Source organism: Lissotriton vulgaris, chromosome 12, assembly GCF_964263255.1.
Source record: "Lissotriton vulgaris chromosome 12, aLisVul1.2, whole genome shotgun sequence".
Taxonomy (NCBI): domain Eukaryota; kingdom Metazoa; phylum Chordata; class Amphibia; order Caudata; family Salamandridae; genus Lissotriton; species Lissotriton vulgaris.
In genome coordinates, this window is record NC_141700.1 from 87,040,220 (window position 1) to 87,064,449 (window position 24,230).

Genomic DNA, 24,230 nt, shown 5'->3' on the forward strand with positions numbered 1-24,230 from the left:
GCTTGTTCTAGAGTGTAGAAAGTAGAGAGGCCTTCGGGCGCTACCACACTTCTGAGCCAGTTCTCGAGGTATTGCAGCATGTCTGTCCCTTCCGCTTTTTTCCGGCAGGCCCACTACTTGGATGTTGTTTCGACAATTACATCCTTCAGCATCCTCGGCCCGCTTCTCTAGTGCTCCTATGCGATCTAGAACATTCGTCATTGTGGCCTTGAGGTCTTTCTGCAGAGGTTCAATGGTGTGGATCGCTCCCTCCACCGTCTTGACTGTCCGCCAACTTGCCATGATCAGCGCGTAGTAGGCCCAATCCCGTGGCCACCTGCGCTATGTCCTGCTGCAGTGCCGCCCGGGAGTCCGCTATCGCTGCCAGGATTTTATCCAGCTGACGCTGTAACTGGGGGTCGTCTAGCTGCTCATGTTCATCCTGTTCCTCTCGACCCAATGATTCAGCGTCTGCTAGTTGTTGAGCTCCGTCTTTTTTCCCTTTTGGCTTGCCCATGGTCCAACACCGGTGGACGGGGGCTCTCTCGCCCCTCCGGCCCGCTGTGTGTGCCCCGCACCAGGGAGGATCGCCAGCTCCTTTACTCACCGGATCAGGCTTTCCTGATAGCTGTACTTCTCGTGGGACGTCTGCAGTAATTCCGGTCGCAGCGTCCCACAGGTCTCCGGCGCTACGTAGTGAAACCGCAAGTCAGCTTTGAGCTTCTATTCTTCAGAAGTCCCGCACCTCTTTTCGAGCTATAGTAGCCGTTTTCTAGGTGTCCGGGTATCAGTGCCACTCAATTCCCCTGCGCTCAGGGACTTCCATCAGTTTCAGCTGCTTCGCCGATCTGCAATGGTTCTAGTTTCGTTTCTAGGCCATGGCCGCCATCTTGATCTGTTCCAATCGCGGCACCGGCTAGCTTTCCGACGGACAACACCAGGATATTAGGGCTGGTCCCGGTCCCAAATTGCTGTCAACAGGAGCACAAACCCTTCCCCTTTCCTCTGGTCGGGGTGGGAAGTCTGGATCTCGGGTTTATCAGGATTTATAGGGGCTCAGCTGCGGAGCCCACAATTTAGGGGGCTGCCATCCTCGGCTCCAAGCCACGCCCCTCCTGTTGTCATTCTATGCTCATCTTCATCGCGCTTATCCTCCAGGCCTTATGAACACTGCAGTGTGTTCTGAACCAATATATACACCGTGGAATTTTTAATGCCACTTATGAGACATTACGGGGTCTTTGCTAAACTTGGACAAAGAGTATTTATTCTGCTTCATTTTCACTACAAGTAGATAAGAACTATATTTTATAATCTAAAACTATGAAGTTGATGTTTCTCTACCTTACTGCCCTCAGGGGCAGTTAATGCATCCATTTAATCGGATATAGACTATACCAAATGACTATTCAAGGTCATTCTAAGTGCTTTCGCAATTGTAATTCAGGTGCAATTTGTGTTTGTACTCAATCAGAGTTTCGCTCAATTTGTGCACAGTTCTGAGCTTTTTGCATGCTTCATTTGAGAGGGCATAAGAGTGCTGTACGCGACTACCATGTGCAAAGAAAAGGAGCTTTGAAGCGATGTCTTCCCACATCACAGCTCAAACTTTAGTATCAGGGATGAAAACCACCAGCTACTTGCTCAAACAGAAATTATCCTGTTGGGAATTGGCATCTGATTCTAAAATTGGACTTTGGTCTCAGAGTACCATTCCAGTCCAATTCTGTACCTTTAACTGACATTAACGTAGAATAACATAAGCTGACAATGACAAGAATGATGGGAAAGTAATAACTAGTAAAGGAGGGCTGCTGAGGAGATGCTTACTGATAAATAGGTATCCTTTTCCCAAATAGATTTAAGTAAGGCTATGTTTTGAAAAGGTGAATATTATATCTGAAATTCTACTGACAGGTTGACAACAAGGATCTCATTCCATCGTCTCCCAATGACGATGCTCCGCCAGAGTGGTGGGCTGATGGGACTTATTCCATAGCCAGGTGTTACTCAAATCATCTGTGACGGACTCTTTCATCCTCCTGAGCATTTGTATTAGGTAGAACCATTTGACCAGTAATCTCCTTTGCTGTTTTTCATGTATCCGATTGGGGGTTTGAGATTATTTGGTCGGTAAATATCATCCCCTAGACCCTCCTTTATATAATTGTTTCCGTGAATATTATATTGTCTGGGTTAAAGCCAATAAATTCAGACACAGACATATTCTGACTTGAAGGGCTTAGTCATAACTATTTCCAAAAACTTTAATTGTGGCATTTGGTGGATGTATATAAATACCACGACTGGTCTTGGAACGTTGACGCTTAAAACATGTGGGCAACTTTTTAATATTTTGGGCATCTCAGACATTAGAGTTGTACACACTCAGTTGGAAGAGCTACTTCAGCTTAAATAGGAAATTTAAGAGGCTTAGAGTAATTTGCTCTTTTAATAACCTTATTAACGGAGAACTTTGTTATTTGAAAACCTTCTTCTCAGCCTCACCTTTTAAATAGTAATTTCCGAATTGCATTAACAAAATTTGTATGGTTAAAGTACATAATTATCTTAGTTCCTGTAGAAACAACTGCCCAATGAGGTCCACCGGTCAGATTAGGTTAAAGGTTGAGAGACTTAGTCATTTGTTGCATCATGGCGCAGTGTTGAGTGGCCTGGCGTTTTGAATTAATTTGCAAGATCAGCTGGCTGGGTCTTTTAGCGCTAGGACAGTGATATCAGTAGAGCTAGGCATGACACATGAGAAAGCACCTCGGTCCTATGACCTCTGGTAAAACAAAAGTTTAATCTCTGTGGCTACTTTTAACTTCTGGTGAACAACACTTTATTTTTTTTTTAAACAAACTTTATTGAGTTTTTGTGGTGCACTGCAGCAATCGCCGGTTGCATATATTTAGAATACAGTACTTTGGAGAGTAGTACCCAAATATCCAAACAACAATACAGCCTGTGAACATACAGACTAACCAAAAACTTGGCACAAACTACACAGTGCTACCCCATGCACGAGGTATCTATTATGCGTGCGCTTGCGGCCAGGATGCCCCACCTGGTGATAATCTGTCGCAGCACAGTGGATGTTGCCTGACTATGGAGAGTTCTGGGATGGCCTGGGGTATGGGGGGGCAGCTCAATCCCACGGTATATCGCCCATCGAGACCATATCTTCCCTTCCAGTGTTTTTGCGGGCAGCTTCGCGCCCGATACATGGCCACTTCTGCCACCATGCCCTCTACCACCTACTTACTGGTGGCGGGGACGTCCCCTCCCAAGACTGGGCAATGTCCCACTTAGCCAATGTGAGGCCCAGAAATAATATGTTTTGCTTAGGATTCCCCCCCCCAACCCCTTCTTTGCTGTGTAAAAGGAATACCTTGGGTTCAAGTGCCAACTTCCAGCACAGGACTTGCTCTAGACAGGATGAAATCTTATGCCAGAACAGCTGCAGTGCCCCGCTGCTCCATACTGTGTTTAAGAAGGTCCCCACAGCATCACCACATCTCCAAATGTTAGGAGACGGAATGACACCCATCCGCCATAGGCGGCAGCGTGTATAGTACGCTCTGTGGAGATATTTAAATTGAATGAGGCGGTATTGCATGCCAATGGTGGCCCCCCCAGGGACTAGCTACGGCCTCAGTCCAGTCGTGGTCGGTGAGGTCCGGGATATCCGGTTCCTAAGCGGCACGTGTGGCATGGTGTGTAGTTTGCTTGTGAATAATCAGAGTCTGACAAATTTGCCGGATTTTGTGGGCACCCAGGTCCCCCATTAGTAGGTGTCCCTCAAGAGGGTGGAATTGCGGCAAGCTTTCCAGCGAGTGGATCAAGGGGGATCAACGCGCGTCTTAGCTGGAGATATCTATAGAATTGTGTACGACAGAGACTATATTCCATTTGCAACTGTTGGATGCATTTGAGTGTCGACCCATGCATTATGTCACCTAAAGTTGAGATGACAATGAGATCCCATACCCGGAAACCTGGGAGTGCAGCAACTGGATTGTGACGGGGCACTTGGACTAGGAGAACCCATGCAGAGCAACGCCCCGGAGTGGTGGTCCGCCGCTCCCCTCTCACCATGCCCGTTGTCCCCACAGCTGCCTGATGACTCGTGGAGGGAGGAACAGGACGGATGCAGGACAGCATCAGAGTCGGGACCTGGCTCCTTTAAGTGGAACGACGAGGAAGGTGCAGCCCCGCCCCTCTACAGCGGTGGGACGTCAAAAGGCGGAAGTGTTTCTACAACGACGGACGGCGTTTCCCTGGAGGACGAAGACGGTGTGCTGAGGAGAAGAATCCACGCGAGGGAGTATCCGGAGGAAGAAGACGAGGAGCAGACGAGCCCAGCTGATAACATCAAGCCATGAGGCCAACGTCTCTGTGCATCGCCCCGCCACGTTCCCGAGGGAGGAGCGCGGCTTAACAAGGTACGGGGCCGAGTTGCGGGGTGGGTGGGACGGAGAAGTCTCCCTACCGAGTAAAGCCGCTGTATATAGTGTAAACATTATCCCCTGTACCCCTCCCTTCACGAGCACCGAGAGCACTGCGCTAAATTGGGAAAACCCTCACCGGCACTTGGTTTCCTGCACTCCCCGGCCCCTACGATAATTATACTGGTCATCCCAGTAACCGTTACCTTCTCCTTTTTTTTGCTTTCTGGGTATTGTGGTCCCTTCGCCCGAAGAGGAAGACAACACCTACAGCCACAGAGGGTCGACCCGACCGGAGACCAGTATAGCCAAAGGTCCTCCTCAGAGTCAGCGGGAATATCAGAGTACGACACCGGAAGTACCCAGCTCACCCCTTTACCTGAACTGGTATCCTCTATACGGACCCAGCGGTCCTTCAAGGGCACGACTACACACATTGATCCAGGACTGTAGCCCCCCTTCCCCCACCTAAGGGCAAGGATAAAGCCCTGTTTGTTATGCAGAGGAAGACCTACATCTCAATAAAACCCTCTTTGAAATCACTGATTAAGGATCCAATCTTTGTGTTCACCCCTAGTCCTTTAGTCTCTTCAGGGCAGTTCCCAACCGAGCAACCATCCCTGGGACATGGATGTAGATATGTTCCATGCCACAGAGGGGTTGTCAGAGTAAGGCACCCCTCCTAACCCATCTGTTTCACTTTGTGGTGACAAAGTTGTATGACAGTTTTACATGCTGGGGGTAGATGCTCAGTGTTGGAGCGGCTATAAAGAAACCTCAAGAGAGAGTTATTGCCCATCGCAAGTCTGTCTACTGTATACGCTGGGCCTGAACACACAAATCTTTATTTTAAGCCCTCTAATGCAGTCTGTTTTTATGAATCATCTTTGAGAGTGCCCACTGGCGGCCAGCGATACAGAACCTCTACATAATGTCCTTTGCGATACCCAATTTGTGATAATATAATTTTTAATTTCCAATGTGAGGTTGTGTGTGAGATTTGAGGAGTATGTCAAGAATAGAAAACTACGGCATTAGAGATGATCAGTTTGCCATAAATGCAGAACTTCAATTTTCTTTTTGTTTTGAATTGTGTCCGTCCTTAAACTGGGCCTTTTCTGGGGTTTTTCAGGCAAATTATATATTCCAAGAAGCAATAACCGGTCAATAGAAATCTCAGAGTTGCTTAGTTCATAAGAAACCCATTCTTTGACGCTTATTTACTTTGGCCCATTCACTAATTTGCATGTAACTTTTAAAGAGGAACTGTATGGATACATTTGTGTAGTTGTGTTATAGTGGGGGTGGAGTGGGTCATAATTGATGGGGAAAAGAAGCATCATAAAAGTGTTTTCTTATTTTTTTTAAATAGATTTTTCCTCAAACGTTTTAGAAGGGAAGGAAGGGCTTATTCAAACTTTAAATCCTTTTGTGATTTGGTGCAATGTGGGCAGAATTATTTGAAAAGTAACCACTGAAAAATATGTACGTATTTTCACCTAGATATCGAATACTAAAATTGGAGAAATCAGAACCTCAATTTAAAGATCTCTCAAATGTCACTGGCTACTTGAAGTAGGAGATACGTTTTTAACCAGTAGTCCTTACTAGGTTCGAGAACTAGCTCTGTTACTTTCCAAGTCACGCTCTGCGAAAATAATTATCGATACCATGGTATGAAAGAAAAGCACATCATACCCCTAGAGGAACACAGGAAGACTGTGAAGGGTTGGAAAATACAGTCTAAAATAATGTTTTTGAAATTCAACTGTTTTTGCATGATCTTTGGTTTTTATTGCAGTTACCTTGTTTTCTTGCTTCAAATTTCAAATAATTTCTCCAAATGTTCACATATTTGGCATGCTCTGCTCATGGCCGACTACTTTGGAAATGTATTCTCAACATCCAAGACCTCCTTCAACACTATATTCACCTTCATTCAATTCACTCTCGCTCCCTGTTGTATTGCTTAGTGTGTAAGTATTCCTTTAATTATCTCGAGTCTAGAACTTATGGTATATTCTATTGGGGAGATTCTATATGTAGTCAGTTGTGGAGCTGTTGCCGGATTAGTAGTACTTTTCCCCCTGGCGCTCACCTGTTATAATATATGTATTACCTAATAAATACTGAGGTAATCTACTATAATGACCCGACCTCGTTACTACAAGATTGGCGACGAGGGTGGGATCCTAGAAGATTTTTTTATTTATTTCATTTTTGTCAGCTGAATTGCAAATAGTGCATTTCCTTACAAAGTCCTCCACCATTCCATCCACACCCGGCCACCAAAACATTCCTTTCACAATAGACTTTGTCCTCACAATCCCAAAGTGACCTTCATGACATAACAGTAAAATTCTCTTCCTCAACGTCACTGGTGGAATCACCCTCTCGCCTCTGAACAATACATCCTTTTCACATGATAATTCCATACGAACCAAAAGGCATTTAACCGCAGGCGCGCTAGCGGTTTTCCCGCTGCGCGCTGAAAATTTGAAAATCGCGCGTTACGTGACAAAGCCAGCTCGTCATGCGCGTAGCGCAGGTAACGCCCATGACGAGCTGGCTTTGTCATCAGCGCTGAAGGCGTTAAACCATCTTTAATACAACACTTCTTTGGCCATCCTTTACAAATATATTCACAAACATCCTTTAAAATAGGATCCTTATTCTGTTCTTCCATCCACTCATTCTTACTAATAGCAAGAATGCCAGAATCATGTACAAATGCCACACAAAAATCATTCCACGGGTCATCAACACACTCCTCAAGAGGAGGTGGTAACCTAGATAGGCAATCAGAAATTACATTTTCCTTCCCTGGCAAATAAACCATTTTGTAAATGTACTCTTTCATCCGCATAGACAACCTTGCCATCCTAGCCGATGCACCGGCAATACCGTCACTAGATAGAATCCTAACTAATGGCCTATGATCAGTGCGAATAGTCACTGGTTTACCCCAAACAAACGCACGAAAGTGCTCCAAAGCCCATGCACATGCTAATCCTTCTCTCTCTATAATGGGGTAGCTACTCTCAGCAGGAGAAAGGGCTCTTGACGCAAACAAAATGATGCTTTCTTTACCATCCACACCTTTTTGCGACAACACCGCACCTAGGCCACTATTGCTCGCATCAGTAGTCAAAATGCAGTCTGCATTGCTATCAAAACTTGCCAAAGCACAAACTTTCTGCAAATCTGTCTTGATTACTTTAAATTCTTCTTCACATAACCCGGTCCATTCAAACTTCACATGTTTCTTCAAAAGAGAACCAATATTGTAAACCTTTGATGCAAAATTTCTGATGAACTTGGCACAATACTCAGTTGGCTAGTGATTGTGGTGGTAGTAGACAGATTGTTTCTTCTCAATCTGATTCGGATTCCAACATTCTTTCTAATGATAAAGGAGGAAGGGTTGGGTGTAGTGAAGATCAGCATCACATTCATACTAATGATGCAGATGTTTTGCCTTTGCCCTGCAAAAGAACAAAAGTTTTGCCTGGATGGTTGAAAGGATTTGTAATGTAATTTTGCCTTTATGTTTTTTTTATTGTGTAATTAGTTAGGTTAAGTTGTATTTATCTTATATTTTGAATGTATACACTTTTCTTTTGTTGTTATGGGGGGGGGATGTGTTGTATTGCTTAGTGTGTAAGTATTCCTTTAATTATCTTGAGTCTAGAACTTATGGTGTATTCTATTGGGGAGATTCTATATGTAGTCAGTTGCGGAGCTGTTGCCGGATTAGTAGTACCTTTCCCCCTGGCGCTCACCTGTTATAATATATGTATTAACAACAAAATAGAGAAGACCAGGTCCATGGTGGTGTGCTGCCATAGGCGGTAACTGGGATTATACAGGTACGTGTGTGAAAGGGTGTATTGAGTCACACTGGGCTATGAAATTCCCATCAGACCACCCTCGTGGCGGAATTACATCATATCGGAGTAAGTGGTCGCTCCATTTGTCGCCCTGACCGTCATGTGATGGTGCGGATGAGGATAGCGACATATTGGCCACAGTGTTGCTCAAAGAGTGGTACTAGATGGGTGCAGTGCTCTAATTGTGGTGCTCACTAAAATTGACTACCTAGACTCAAGTGTAGTTCATAAAGGATGGTGTAGGTGTCAAGATTAAAATCACGCCTGGTAGTTAAGGAGTAAAACTACACTGTGGCGCTGTGCAGAGTGGTCAACTAGTTTCAGCTTGATGGAAAGATACTCCAGCTTTCTTCAGGACCTTATAAGTAATAAGCTACTGCAACAGCCGGTGATAAGTACAAAAGTAACAAAGTCAAATTTAAATTAAATAGATAACGTGCAGTGTACTTGAAAGGGTCATCTATCTGCCCGGAACCTGGAGCCCCAAGTGTCCACTGAAGACAGAAAGATAATCTTCTTCCCAGCTTTGTGTGGGTGAAGACCTCACCTCACCCGGCAACCGCTCGGGAAATAGAGGCCCAACTCTCTCCGTCGGTACCCATCGCTGAAGACTGAGCGGTAGATATATATATAGATATATATATATATATTAATAAGTTCAGTTGCCCAAAGCCCTCTACCGGCACAACTGCTGGTTACCAAGGCTGCCTTGTCTTGATTCCTCATCGTGCATCTTTCTTTCAAATCCCTTCACTTTGTGGGAATCCACCAATTTTGACACCTCAAAGTGTTTCTCAACAGAATGGCCACAGTTTGATTAATCGGAGACGGTGTTAAACCTCATTTTCATGAGGCAATGTGTCCCCGAGGTAAAGCAGCGGCCAACACAACAAATAACAGCAAAATAGACAATTAATAAAAGCACCCATTCAATAACTGAGCTCTAAATTAGAGGAATATTTTAAATGTTTTAGTACATAATTAAAAAATAAGACTGTACAGATTTAATGCCATGAAGGCTCTTAGTAAATAATGCATAGCCGGGAAGTGCAAATTCAAAAATAATCAGTCTCAAAGGGCAGAAAAATCAATAGAGATACGGTCTGCTTTCTTAGTAGAATAGGAGAATTATCGGGCTCACTCCTAAAATAGACCGTTTTTATACATTAATTTCGCATATGAAATTAACAGAACTACAGAATCATGATGGTGTGAGCAAAAGCATAATTGCGATAGCAAATCAGACTATAGGAATAATAAACGTCATATGGCCTGAATAAACACTATCATGTTAAATGCATAATTATTCTGCCTTCTCTATGCTAATGCCATCCGGAGACAGTGGTAAAACCTAGATATATGAACAACAGTAAACTATTATGAATGAATAGGGTACAGTGAACTAATGGAAGGACCTTGAGATTGTTGTTACAGTTTATGAATGACTGGGGAAAGTTCACCCCCCAGAATGCAGTAATTAGTTACAAAAGCCAACAAGCATTTGCAATGCAATAGGTCTCGCAGCATTAAAGTTTGAGTTATTGGCATTGTATATGACAATGTGTTGCATTACATTTTTAGCAAAGTCTGTATTGGTGTATAAAGATGATAGTGATGGAGTGGGGATGGATGGATTGATGGATTGGAGGGGATGGATGGATGTATTGGAGGGGATGGATGGATGGAGTGGGGGATGGATGGATGGACTGGTTAGGTCTCGTATTTACAGTAGTTTATGCTATTGGCATTGTAAATGACAATGCTTTTTATTTATGTTTTGGTTTTAAAACATAAAAGGCATTGTCATTTACGAAGCCAATGGCTTAAACTTGCTTAAACGCGAGACATATTGCATTGCAAATGCTTGTTTAATATGAGTGATTTAAAAGTCTGTGGAGGGCGTTGCCTCAGTTTAATGCATAACTCACTTAAACTTCTGTGGAAGGGATGCCTGTCAAGAGTCTGGGGAGAAGCTAGAGCTGAAATTATTGGTAAATATAAAGAATGCTGTAAAAGGACGGAAATCCTGATATTGATAATTTCAAGAAAAAGAATGAAGTGAAAATGGCATGAATAAAGATTTTTAACGTTAACTTTTGGAGCGCTAATAAGAGATGCTTCTTTCTGGTTGTGCATGGGACTTTTCATCCAACAGTTGCTCGACAGAGTGGACTTTATACTTTGAGAGGCCCCAGCTGCCCTGCACGCACCCCAGCACCAATTGATTTTCGGTGTAGGCTGTTGGGAGGCACATACTACAAGATAGAGAGGTCTGTTTACAAAGGCATTTATGAGGCCAGGAAGTAGTAATGCACGAATGCTCTTTCACATGCTATTGCACTTTTGTGAAACGGCCCCAAACGCCCAATTCCATATTAGTGAAAGTGCACACACAGAGTGTAGAGCTTTTTATGTGCACCAAGTGTGTACCATTATTCATTTTTGAAATCTTTTGGAGCCAGTTCACAATGGCATGTAAAAGTAAGTACGTAAAAGACTACTACAGGAGCGCTGCTTCATATATTCCAACTAGCAGCCCGTCCCGGCGTTGCCCGGGGCAGAAGGGGCTGGGGGCAGCATCGCAGCAGGAGAGGCGCAGCAGAGCGGCCGTTTTGTTGGTCCTGTCCGCTTCTGCCCATGCTTTGTTTTCCCCGACGTCCCGACTTTGTGGAAAAGGCTTTCTGAGCACTCAGTGTTCATGGCCCCCGCCCGTCGTAGGTCCTGGCCACTTCTGCCCACGCTTTGTTTCCCCCGATGTCCTGACTTTGTGGAAAAGGCTTTCTGAGCACTCAGTGTTCATGGCCCCCGCCCGTCGTAGGTCCTGGCCGCTTCTGCCCACGCTTTGTTTCCCCCGACGTCCCGACTTTGAGGAAAATGCTTTTTGAGCACTCAGTGTTCATGGCCCCCGCCGGTCCCTTGGTACGCACTTACCTCATCCGCCGCTCCTCCCCGCGCTGCTGAGTTTACCGCTCCACTGCTCTTCCTCTTCTCCTCCGCTTCTCGCCGCTCCTCACCGCTTGTCCGCTCGCCGCTCCTCCCCGCCTGTCCGCAGCTCCTCCCCGCGCTCATGTTGGGCACTCTTCCTCTTGCTCCTGAACGCCGCTCCTCCCTGCGCTCCCGATGTCATCACGCACGTCTTGGCCGGCGCTACTTCCACTGGACTACTTTTTTTTTATTCGTAAATTGTCTCGCAGAGACAGTGTGCAGATGCACCGGTGGACAGCCTTGATATCCGCATGCAGACTCCAGACCACGGCGGGGTTATATGTGGATGCTGTCCTTGTGCAGCGCGGCCACTGAACGCCTAATGCGCAGCGAGACATCGCAATGGCGGGTAGCACATACAGTGTAGGACCAGTGGAGGCAACATGCTGAACGGGTGACTGCATGCTCCCAGGTCTGCCCCTGCAGGGCACGTGTTCATCCGTATCTAACACTGTCTCACAGTGCGTTTCTTCCTCGTAATGTTCTACCCATTAAACAATGAGGCCGCGCCTCACTTAGTCATTGAGTTGGCTAAAAATGTACTCGGGCTAATGCAATTAGGGTATGTAATTGAGGCAATAGGCATTAAGTGGCTGTTCTTTAACGGGCACTGCAACATGCAGCGTGGCCACTCCCGAGCGCAGCACCTCCTGAAGGGGCCAGCGGGAGTCCTGGCCGCCTGTGCTCCTACTCAGCGTGGATAGCCGGATCCCTCCCGGTCCCTGACCGGGGCTGGGCATCTGGCTCCAGTGAAGTCCACTTTTCCCCCATTTGGCTCGTTAGGTTAATCCCGAGCCTCAGTTTTTGCTTGTTTTTTTTCTTTCTAAGTTAAACACTGAAGGCGGTGTCCTTTATCCGGGCGTTGGGCTCAGTGTTAAAGTGAAAAGAAAAACAAACCAACAGAGCACGGTGTTCCTGAAGTGGACGCTGCGAAAAGATGAATAAAAAAAAAAGTGAGCCGGTCCACGCACATTAAAGAAATAAAGAAAAGTAAAAACATACAATTTAAGGGTCTAACGCTTTTTTCTAACTTTAACACTAAGCGCGGTGTCCTTTATGCGGGCGCTACCCCCCGAATTGAGTCTTCCACATGTACGTAATCACCCCGGATTAGCAGATATATAACATTATATAATGTCACAGGGGTTCCCGGAACGATACTAAACACATACTGCACGAAGTCTCAATTGAGGCATTACACAACATCAATACAAATAGCAATGATGTCCATACAGAGGATAGTGAGGTTTAGTGGGAGAGTGTATTCGGGCTATACAGAAACTACGTTTTATCTATAGGCTCCGGCAAGAGGTGAGATCAAAGCACGTTTTGCCTTTCCAGAGTGTGCCTTGCAAGTAAAGGTTTCTGACTTATCCGCTGTCTGATTGAGCCTGTGTCCCTTAAACACACAAAATGCTCTGAAACTGCCAAATATATCTGGTAAAGCTCCTTGACGCACAACTGCAATCACTGTTCTTATGTTCATTTGTTTACTGGCACCTCGCCATAAGCTAGTGAGAGTTCAAGGAAACCGATCTCTGTTCCCAGCCAATATCTTAGATTGTAAAAACAAAACAAATAAAATGCATCCAAGTGGAAATACTGGCCGTGGGAGGGAAAGAAAGGATGGATATGTAAGAGAATGAAACGTAAAATAATGAAGACGTGTGAAAAACAATTAGGGGGAAGCGAGGGAGAATTTGCACTTTGCAATTGTAGAGTCTTCGTGGATGAAAGGCACGCCCGATTTTTAATGTAATGGGACGAAGGCGTCTGGGTAACTGCAAGGAATGTGTGTCTTTTACTACATTTGTCATTCCGCGCTGTCTGTGTATACATAAATAGATTGAAAGTGCATTTCCGATGTATGTTTTGGGATTTGCAACTGTTTGTTATAAATTTAGTGAAAGTGCATTTCCTCTCTCGGTCTGCATATTATGCGTTATAAATTCCGTGAAAGTGCATTTCCGGTGTATGTGTGCAATGTAAGTGTGCATTTGCTCTTTCGGTCTGCATATAAATTCTGTGAAAGCGCATTTCCGGTCTATGTGTGCAATGTAAGTGTGTTGTGAAGGCATGGCCCTGTAAACGCCCACATTTGTTGTTTGAGACGCCCACGGCCAGGTTCTTACACACAACCACGCCCCTAAGGGACTACTTTGACACTTTTGGCGTTTTTGCTTTTTTAATGTATATGGTGTAGACATGAATAGCCTATGTCCTTCTGCTATATCTCCCCTTTCAAATGGTGTATTGGGTGTAGTGATTGGTGCATTACTTTTGTAGTTTACCTGGCTCAAAGGTTTGTGTTCTCTCTTTATAATAGTAGTATAGATATGCCTTTCTGAATATGCCCCTCGGTGTTCTGCCATCGGACGGTGGCTGACTTTGCCCCTTCTCCGCCTCTCTTTCAAGACAGTCTGCCTCTTGCCAATGCTTCTTTCCGCCCACGGAAGTAGAAACCCAGCACTGGTTAAAAGTGTAGCTCGCCGAGCATTAGGCATAATAGAAAGTTTGGAATGGTGCTACAGGTCACACGAGTTATAAAGGGAGGTGGAGGAGAGTGTCCCTGTTCCCATGTCGGGTGGAGAGAGGGTCGATGTGCCTGGGAGGTGAGTTGTCCCTGCGCCTGGGAGGTGGAGGAGAGGGTCCTTGCGCCTGGGAGGTCGATGAGAGGGTTCCTGCAGCTGAGAGGTCGAGGTGAGGGCGTTTGCAGCTGAGGGGTGGTGGGGGAAGGTCCTTGCGCCTGGGAGGTGGAGGAAAATGTTCCTGCATCTCTGTGATGGAGGAGAGGGTTCCTGGTGTGAACACAGGAGTCCTGCAGAAGTGGGTTCCTGCAGCGCGGTGCAGAGTGCTGCAGAGAACAGGGTTCTTTTAGTGGGAATGGGAAGAGGAGAGGCTTCTCCACCACAAGCCTGTGAGCCCTGTACCATCTCTCCCGTCCCAGGTGTGCCACAAGATGCTCTCTCCGTGCAGGCAGTGTACCGGAGTGCTGCCAGCGGACAGATGCCCCTCACGCACCAGTAAGTGGGCAATAAAGGCAGGGGGCGTTATTCACGAATGCGGGTGTTGCTCTGGGAAGAGTTCCTTCAGTCTCAAGGTTGCACGAGATTCGCCGTGCATGGCCAGTACAGATCTGCGCAATTTATATACTGCGACCTGACCACTGGGGTGACGTTACATTTCTGCCCAGGACACCAACCAACACATAACTCACTCCGAACACACCAGCCCGCAACATGGTGCAAACCAGACCCTCCTCTTTGGAAGCCCAGCGCCGTTCAGAAACGCACTTTTCACACAACCCCTCTCTACCAGGCCACACCGACTGCTGCTGTGAAGAACGCAAACGGCAATTAACACACAAAAGACAGGCTCTTAAAAATATTATTACTGTGGATAGGCAGTCAAAGGACAGGAAAAAATCCATTACCAGCCAGCTTCAGCTCGAGCGATGTGGGAAGCTTCGGAAACAAGCAACAGTTTCCAACCAGCAACACGGAAGACAGCGAAACCAAAAGCAGCCCGGGCTCAGGGTGAGAGGGCGGGGGCTGCCCGCGCAGGCGCGCTCCGAGCCCCAAAGCGGAGTGCGGCATCTGAAGTCCCGGGTCCCAGGAGGGGGCCCGGGTGAAGACCAGCGCTGCGGAGGGAGCTCGAGACTGACCCACTGGCTGACGCAAAGACAGGGACACGGAACACGCAGAGCCCGGTGAGTGGGGTTGGGGGGGGGGGGATGTGTGCACGTCTGTGGGTGTGTGCGTGCGTCCGTCTGTCTGTGTGTTGTGTGTGCCTGCCTGCGTGTGCATGTGTTGTGAACAGCCTGCCGGAATCTGAGCGCGTGTTCACGCGCGCGACCTGATCCAATTCCGGCAGGCTGCGTGCGCGTGACAGTCTCTTGTCTCCTCTGGGTAGTCCTTGAAAGCTGAAAGGACTGAAACGATTGCAATAGAATCGCTCTGCGACAGCAGGGGCTTCCGCCCCTGCAATCGCAGGCGCGAGACCTAAAAACTATCCATAGTTTTGCTGCCTACCTTAAGCAACTAATCTTCCAATACACTTCCTAAAAGACCCCCTGTAGTAATGCCGGCAAATTGTATAGTACAGCGTAGCAGTTTATGAGCAGCCCCAAGGCTCACCTGCTCACCATCCAGTCCTCCTCCAACTCCCAGTCACTTAGTTACTAATCAGAATGTGGAAGTCTGTGATGTAAGGCTTTAACATCACAATACACCACACCCTTTAACACACAATCTACTCTCAAGCCCTACAAGACCTCACCACACCTTGGCACCAGCCAGTCTCCATAGTCTACCATTTACCCACATCATTTGACTGTAATAGCCTCTTTCTTGAGCGAGCTAGAAACTAAAACCTTAGAGGTGTTAGTTTTCAATTCTGAGTCACCAAGTTCGCATTTTTCACATAAGGGGTGACTATACATTTTTATGGCGTGGGTTGACAGCGTAACTGTCACCAGCCAATTATGTGAGAATCACCAGAAGAGGAGCTTTGTCTCCACCCCCACAATGAGAGCCAGGAGTACATGTTTTGATTGGACAGAAGTTGTATTCTTCCACAAAAAAACGTGCTTGCACAACGCACGTCTTTAAACATTTTGTTCAAATTTCCAGCTGCCTGAGCTTGAACTTTCAGGGGTACACACATGAAGCAGTTATGCTATTACAGTGTCTTAGATAACTAGATAATTGATGGTGTTTTTTTCTGGCAGCAGCACTGGTGGGAGGGCAGTGATTAACATATATGGAGTTTTAGGTCTGTCTTGACAGTGGAATTGGCACCTTACCTTTTAACCTACACCAATATTATTCTACAGTTATTTGCTGCCAAAGAAATAAATATCTATTCCCATGCGATCTACATGTAATGCTTCACATTATATAATTCCTTTAAAACCAGGCCTATTGGCATTGCAAATGCTTGTGTTAAGATAACGTTGGACCTGCATGGCTTGCAATGAGGCATTAATGACTGCCTGGATAGATCCTCCTATGACAGGAAGTGCGACTTAAGGGATACATTTAGGGAAGGAATCCCCTGGTGAGGCAGATTAGGACAAGTTAACTGGGGGGTGGTGTGTTTAGAGGGGCGGGGGTAATAAAAGTACAATATTTAGAATCACAACATCTATAGGAGAGCAAATTAAGTTGACGAATCCTGGAGAATCTAGCCAGATGTAAAAATTGGGCATATATGTAATATATTGGGCAAAGGCTATAAAACACCTGAGAGCTTAAAGGATTATTGAACCTGTTTCACGTATTAAATGGCCAACTGCAGCTGACAGGTGAGACTCATCAGAAGTACAATAGTAGAGTCTGTTTACACCAGAAAAGAAATGCTTGGATGATCTGAATGAAGAGCTGAAGTCTCCCGGAACTTGAATATGTTTGCCGTAATGGATAACAGTACATCCTATGCTGATTTAGGTGCCTCGTTTGGGGTATAAAGTTCTACATAAATGCTATTACATGGTACAATTAATATATTTACAAAAAGGCTGCAAACAGATTGAATAACGCTGAACAAATAAATATCCAAATGTCCCCCAATTTAAAAAAAAAAAACAGTCTCACGCCCAACCATACCCAAATATTAAGATGGTATATAAATATAGAGTGAATCTAAATACACAAATAAATAATTAAATTAATAAAAGCCTTAAAGGTACGATACAAGGTCACAAATGTTGTTCTCTGGGACACGTTCAAAAGAGGTAGCAATTCGGAGCACTAAATGTCTCAATACGGCACTACAAGAAGTCAAATACATTTCATTTAAGAAAAACAACACTGTTAGTTTGGCTCCTGTTCCCATCACCTATAAATACCAGCACAAATTAAACACCAGCCATCTTCCTATGCACCTGTCCACTCATTTGGTGTCATCTCATTTAGTTTTGTTTTTTTATCAGAGACTAGTTACTCAAAAGCTAAATTCTAGCCATAATTTTGCCGCCTACCGTGAGCAATTAATCTTCCAAAACACTTCTCAATAGTTCCTCTGTAGTAATGCCAGAAAATCGTATAATAGTGCGCAGCAGTTTATTAGCAGCCCCAAGGCACAACTGCTCACCATCCAGTCCTCCTTCAACTCCCAGTCACTTAGTTACCAATCAGAATGTGGAAGTCTGTGATGCAAGGCTTTGACATCACAATACTCCACATCCCACATTACACCATCTGATATTAAGCCTTACAAGGCCTCACCAGCTCCTTGTCACCTTTGCCACCAGCCAGTCTCCTACCATTTACACGCACCATTTGATTGCAATATCCTTATTCTTGGGCGACCTAGAACCGAAATCTAAGAAGCAGTAGTTTTTCAATCAGGAGTCGTTAAGTACAAGTTTTTCACTATCTATTTTTATGGTTTGGCTTGACAGTGCAGATGTTGTCAGAGGATTTTGTGAGAATCACCAGGAGATTTATTTATTTGTATTTATTTATTTAATGCGATTTTATATAGCACAAACATTACCTGAAGGGGTCTGAGCCTGGATATGGGCAGGCAGGTGAGTAGAACCATCTCCACCTGCTAGGGCTTAATTCACACCCTACGAAGGATTTGGAAATACCTCTCCCTGCAGTCCAGAAAGCAAATAGCTGTCGCACTCATTGGCTCACGTCTGGACTACTGTAATGCGCTGTATGCGGGGCTAAACAGGAGCCTCCTGCAACGCTTACAGGTAGTTCAGAATGCCACAGCCAGATTTGTTCTGGATGTTCCCAGACGCTCCTCGGCCACGTCGGCCAGGAAAGCGTTGCACTGGCTACCGGTAGAACACCGAGTACGGTTTAAGGTTCTATGCATGACCTATAGAGCCATTGCAAAAAACAGTGACACAGGAGTTGGTTCCATCATTTCCCACTACATTCCTGGAAGGAACTTGCGTTCCTCCGGGAAATTGCTCCTGACAGTCCCCCGCATTCGAAGAGCCAAGTGGGGTGTCAGGGCCTTCTCCGCCCTGGCCCCCAAATGGTGGAATGATCTTCCTTTGGATCTCAGGTCTCTACCTTCCCTTCAGAAATTCCGAAGTGCCCTTAAAACTCGCCTCTTCCTGCAAGCCTATGTGTAAGGATGTTTGTTTCAATTTTCTGATGTTATTGTTAGGCGCCTTGATACCTGCGGGTTATTGTTTTGCGCGTTATAAATTTTTATCAAATCAAAATCAAATCTTTACATAAGAACCAGTTGCGATACATAAGGATTTAGGATTACATGAGTTACATAAAAGATACAAACAGAAAAAAACCGAAAAACTTGCAAATGTACAAGTGATAAAGTCACACAAGTTGTAGAGTCACACAAGGACGAGATACAAACAGAAAAAATTGCAAATGAACAAGTTGCTTTGCCTGCATGTTGGGAGCCAGGAGTACATGCTTGCCCTCCACACAGCTGTGATCATTTTGTGTATTTATCCAGCTGCCTATGCTTGAACTTTCAGAGGCACAAACATGAAACTGTAAAGTTATTAAAGTGTGTTCGATAACTAGATAATTTATGGTGTTTTCTCTGGCAGCAGCACACATGTGAAAATTGTTGTCATTGACAACTGTTTTTATAGATCCTCCAATGGCAGGAAAAGGGACTTTCCGGTAAATGTAGGGATGGGATGCCCTGACTAAACAGATTAGAGGCAGGTTAACGGCGGGGTCTTCGGGTCGGATTAGGAAGAGGTTCCAAAAGTACACTGTTTAGCACGCCAAACAACTAGAGGACAGCAACAAAATTGACGAATCATGGAGAATATACACAGATTTAAAAATAATGGGCTTATTTGTCATTATATTGGGTCAAGGCTGTAAAACACATGATGGCTAAGTGTATTTTTGAACCTGTTTCACGTATTCAATGGCCACCTGCAGCCGACAGGTGATCCCATAAGTAGTATAATATCAGAGAGGAGAGGTGTGGCTCACTGGTTAGAGGCGGCAGACCCGAGTGCAGAGAACGGCCTGGGACCAGGGTTCGATTCCCGACGCGGCAGGGTCTTGGACCAGGATCAGCGGACTGATAATTCTCGCATCGGTGCCTACTCCGACCAGGGATCACACTCGGCAACTCTGGGCATTAGCTTGCCTCATCTCCACAACGGCCCCACACAAACGCCGGGGATGCCTGGTTTCACCTTGGAGACCCCCAGGAGGGACTATCTCACAGGGAAAGCCAGGACGGGTTCCCCAGCGGTCTATAGCGCTACGAGGCCTCCGGGTAGGAGTGCGCTTTACAAGACACAACAATTTACAGAGACGATGTACACTGAACACCAGAAAATAAATGTTTGGCTGAGCCGAAGTCTCTCCCATGATGCTGGACAGAACATCTTATGCTGATTTTTACACTACAAGCGCCACGTGTGGAGCATAACGCGCTGCAGAAATGCTATTAGATTTTACAATTAATATTTCCCCGAAATGGCTGCAAATAGATCGAATATCACTGAAAAATAACTATTACCAATGTCCTCCAATTTTTTTTAGCTATACCACGTGATTATACATGAAGAGGTTAATAGAAACGGCGTAAATATAAATACCAGAGTCATAAAATAAATAAAATGCATTAACAGGCAAAGCGTGCCAGCCACCAAAGGGGAAAGTGCGGTGCACGAGGCGAGCTCATCCACATGTGGAAACACTTCTTGCAACATAAATCAGTGCACCTCACTGCCTCCCTCAATACCTGAGGAAGGGGGCGTGGTCATACCTGGGCAGGCGCCTGCTTAGGCATATTCCGCTGCCTGGTTTCCAAATCCCTGCGGGAGCGGTGCAGCAGGTGTTTGCCTGTTCGAGGGCTCTGGGGGGCGGGGAGAGCGCCACAGACCACCCTCTTTGTCCCGCGCCTGGAGCACGGGTCAGGCGGGGGGGGGGGGGGTCAGTGCTCAGGAACACAGGAAAGGAGCGGGATTTCTTCCAGTTCAGGTTACTGGATGCAGGCAGAGCACCATCGACACAGAAGAAGGACTGCCAGCCAATAGCACCAGAGCACGCCGCCATCTTGCATCAGGGACACATGGAAAACAATATGCATGAAATATTGGAAGGAAGGCCCCAATGCTTTAGACAACAATACTCGATGAAAATATTAATATTTTGCTGCTAAAGCCACAGCTCTGTTGCCTTTTGGCTAGCTTTGCTCTAAACAAATACCTCATATTGCTATGCTGTAAATATTTAATTACAAAAATACAGAAACAAACCACTTTCACAGTAGGATGGTCGTACTTTCCTAGTTCAACATTTCTAACAGGCTGACAACAAAGTTGTTAAAAATAATGGTGTCCACATCAGTGAAACGGTAATGAGCGCCCACTACCATTTAATGATATTATCGTATTGAAAGTTATCATGCCTGTTCATCTCCTGACGCAAAAAAGTAAGTGAAGTCAGATTTAAGAGGGTCATCCCATTAACGTGAATTTATTTATTTATGCATTTTTATATAGCATGAACTTTAACCGAAGGTGTCAGAGTGCTTTACAATCAAACCAGGATCATTACACAAGGACTTCAGAGCAATGTTCCATCACATTTTTTTTCCTCTGTGTGTGGCAGTATAAGGTCTCTGCGCTTTAGCCAAGCCTATGTGCGCTAAGAACTCAACTGCGTGTATGGGTGCAGCAACAAATATCAGTGCAAATATCACTCAACCATTTGCTTAATAAAGTGAAAAGACAGTGCATTTCTACACATACAATGCCACAGGAAGGTTCTTACAGTAGGTTTGCAACATACAACAAAGATAACAAGCATTGGAAATGCAATAGGTCTCGCATTAGGAAAGTTTGAGCTATTGGTATTGTAAATTACACTTTTTTTTATTAATGTGTTGGTTTTGAAAGTAGCAAAATTAATAGCTTTGTCAGTTACAATGTCAATAGTTTTAACTTTTGCAAATGTGACACCTATAGCATTTGTAATGCAATGTGCTCATGTACTGATGCAAACATAGTTTAGGGTAGGTGAGCTAGCGAAGGACTCGGGAACATTGGTTACAAAGTCGCAACATAAAATAAAAAGTACCCATATTACAATATCGACTTTGCACAATGTCCGGCGTATGTAATATTCTTTCTCACTGGATCGTATGTTCAACGTTGAAAAGCGGGCTTACTTTGGAAACCAGAATTCAAATCTGATGGCTGTTTGGTGCTCCTGTGAATGGCTTGTATCACCTGAAAGTTGCGTGGATTTCTGCAACATGCCGTCTACGCCGCTGAGCTAACGATGTTGAACGGCGGTGATTTGTATTTTAGGCACAGATTGTAGTTGCGTTGTTTCTCGATAACGACCGGTAAAAAAAAAAAAAAAACCTTTACATATCACTGAGCGAGGTTTCCCAGAAATCGGAGCTGTTGTCAGTAAATTCCTTTCTAATGTGGAGTAGAGGTAGTGGTCTCACGGCTAAAGTAATCAACTACGTCCCCTCGGACCACAGCCTGGCTTTGTGTAGGGCAATATGCTATTATTTTTACATTCTTAGATTGTTCGCGCTTTGTGTAGCTTTGAAGGGTGAGGCACCTCACAGAAATATGTGACTTGTGGTGCGAGCGTCCCGCTGCCATATGCAGGGGACGCGCCATTGTTCTGTCTGCACAGCGGGGGTCGTCAGTTTAGGAGAAGGGCTCCGGTTCACGTTAGTGACTTGAAGATCCGGAGAGGTCGCCGTGAGATGAAGGGGGCATCGGGACCGCAGATGTTGGGCTGTGCCTGCCTCCACACAGTTGTTTGTCAATGTTTGGCAGTGCAAATGAAAGTAGCTTACCTGTAGGAGTCAATGGGCCGTCCAAATGCATTGAGAGGCTGCGCAAGGGTAGGGTAGAGCACAAGTCGGTGCCATTTGGGTGTTATACTCGAGGAGTGATTTTCAGTTTGATTTCACGCGGGAGCGAGGCCGTGCCCGAGTGTTGTGGGGACATGGCCCTCTGAGCAGGGCGCTGGAGGGAAGAGAGAGAAGGGGAGGGGGGAGGAGAAATGCGACACGGCGGGCAGGGGAGGGGGCGGAGCGGGGAGAGGGAACAGACGGAGGGAAGAGAGAGAAGGGGAGGGGGGAGGAGAAATGCGACACGGCGGGCAGGGGAGGGGGTGGAGCGGGGAGAGGGAACAGACGGAGGGAAGGCAGATAAGGGGAGGGGGGAGGAGAAATGCGACACGGCGGGCAGGGGAGGGGGCGGAGCGGGGGCCTGGAGTGCGGCTGAGGGAACTGATGTGCACGCGCTTTTAAGCTCAATGCGCATGCGCATTGAGCTTAAAAGTCACGGGCACTGCAAGGAATCGCCACGATTCCTTGCAAGTCGGTTAAAGAGTGGTTAAGCCCCCATAGTCTCGCAAGCTCGATGCGCATGCGCATCGACAGGCGAGACCTAAAAAGGATACAGTATTCAAAAGCATATTCTCCATGAAAGTCTTTTAATTTAACAATGTGTCCCTTACTATCACTTGTCAAATGTGAATGCTACATCCCTGAGCGGTGTCTGTGTTATTCAAGATTGCACCACAATGAAATCTGTGAAAATGCATTGTTGTGTCCTATCCTTAGCAAACCACAGAACATCCAATATATTCTTTTTATCTCCTGCTGCATTTCTTGCATGCCTTTTGCAGCCCTGCCAAGCACCACGCATCAGGCATCAGACTAACGCATTTTAGTGTGGCGGTCTGCATCACCGCACTAAAATGCATTAATCACACATTTGTAGCGCCTTGACAACACCTGCGTGCTGTGAGGGAGAAGCTGGAACTGCAACTGCAAAGTGCACATCAAGTGCACTATTGCAGTAGATAACCGTGCTATATTCAAGCTGCCAGTTGGTGGTCTCATTGTGCAACATACTTTTGATCATCCGGGCATTCTTCTGCTACTGACACTACTAGACCAGTAGGCACAATCGGAAACAATGAAACAAATGGTAGCAATATCTAACCACCAGCATACTTCCCTCTTTTTCTAAATCGCACAGAGAACATACTGGCTGTTGGATTGTTGAAAATGCCGCTTAAATTAAGCACTGGGGTGACATTTGCAAACAAAGGCAGTGTTGCTGTAGAGAAAGTAAGATGGCTGCTATGCGGCAGCGAGGTTGAGACCCTAATCTATTTTTGTTCTGGACGTGTGGGCGGCCGGAGCCTGGCTGCGGGCCTTGAGGGCACTTGTGCCTGTCTGAAAGGGTAGTTAGTGACCTGGTAGTGATGCACCACTGGAGGCATCATGCGGCAAATACCTGAAAGGTAGCACTGCAGGACAGGGACCCCTCTGCTGTGCGGGACGTAGTGGCCTGTCGCTTGGGGAGGCTCAGTGAGTGAAGGGTCCCGTGTTCACTGGGGCCTCCCCCGACCACGCACTTGGTGTGAGTTAGAATGGAAGGACCCGTCAAACATTCCACTCCCCTCCTGGGTGCAGTACCGAAATACAGCTTAGCTCTCTGCTCATTTGCAGCAACGCTGTTGCAGGGAACACTCAGCTGCGGAACTCCACTTTGTTTGGGGGCAATTTAAGTTGCCCATTGTCTGGACCACCTGGGGAACTGATGGTCTTTGGAATGAGGGAGTGCAGGGCTATTTTTCCACAGGAGGAAGAAAAGCACACAAGGAAGAGAGCAAGAGGAGCACGGGGAGGAAGAGTTTAAAGAAAGGAAAAACACAGGAGGGAGAAAGCAGCATGGAGCAGTTGGGGATTGTAGAGACAACCTCAAGAGGGACAGGGAGCATCATGGAGAGCAGGAGTGTTTTGTAGATGGATAAACACATAGAGTGGAAAGCAACATGGAGCAGGGAAGCATACAAGGGAAAGAGCAACACAGAGTGCAGGTGTTATTGCTCAGTGACTCGGCTTCAAAATGTGCTTTTACATTTTATTATTAGATCTAGCACACCGCAGTGGTGCTGGTCACTCTATCTCATAC

General features: G+C 45.9%; 1 protein-coding gene across 1 annotated transcript in view; it reads right to left on the reverse strand.

Moving 5' to 3' along the window:
• Nucleotides 1–20,280, reverse strand: part of LOC147673425 (uncharacterized) — a 40,916-nt gene extending 20,636 nt beyond the window's left edge. The window contains exon 1 of the mRNA XM_086947265.1: nt 20,036–20,280. Within this exon, the coding sequence (XP_086803391.1) occupies nt 20,036–20,059 (24 nt within the window). The 5' untranslated portion in view covers nt 20,060–20,280. The remainder of the gene's footprint in view (nt 1–20,035) is intronic.
• Between the last annotated feature and the right edge of the window lie 3,950 nt (nt 20,281–24,230).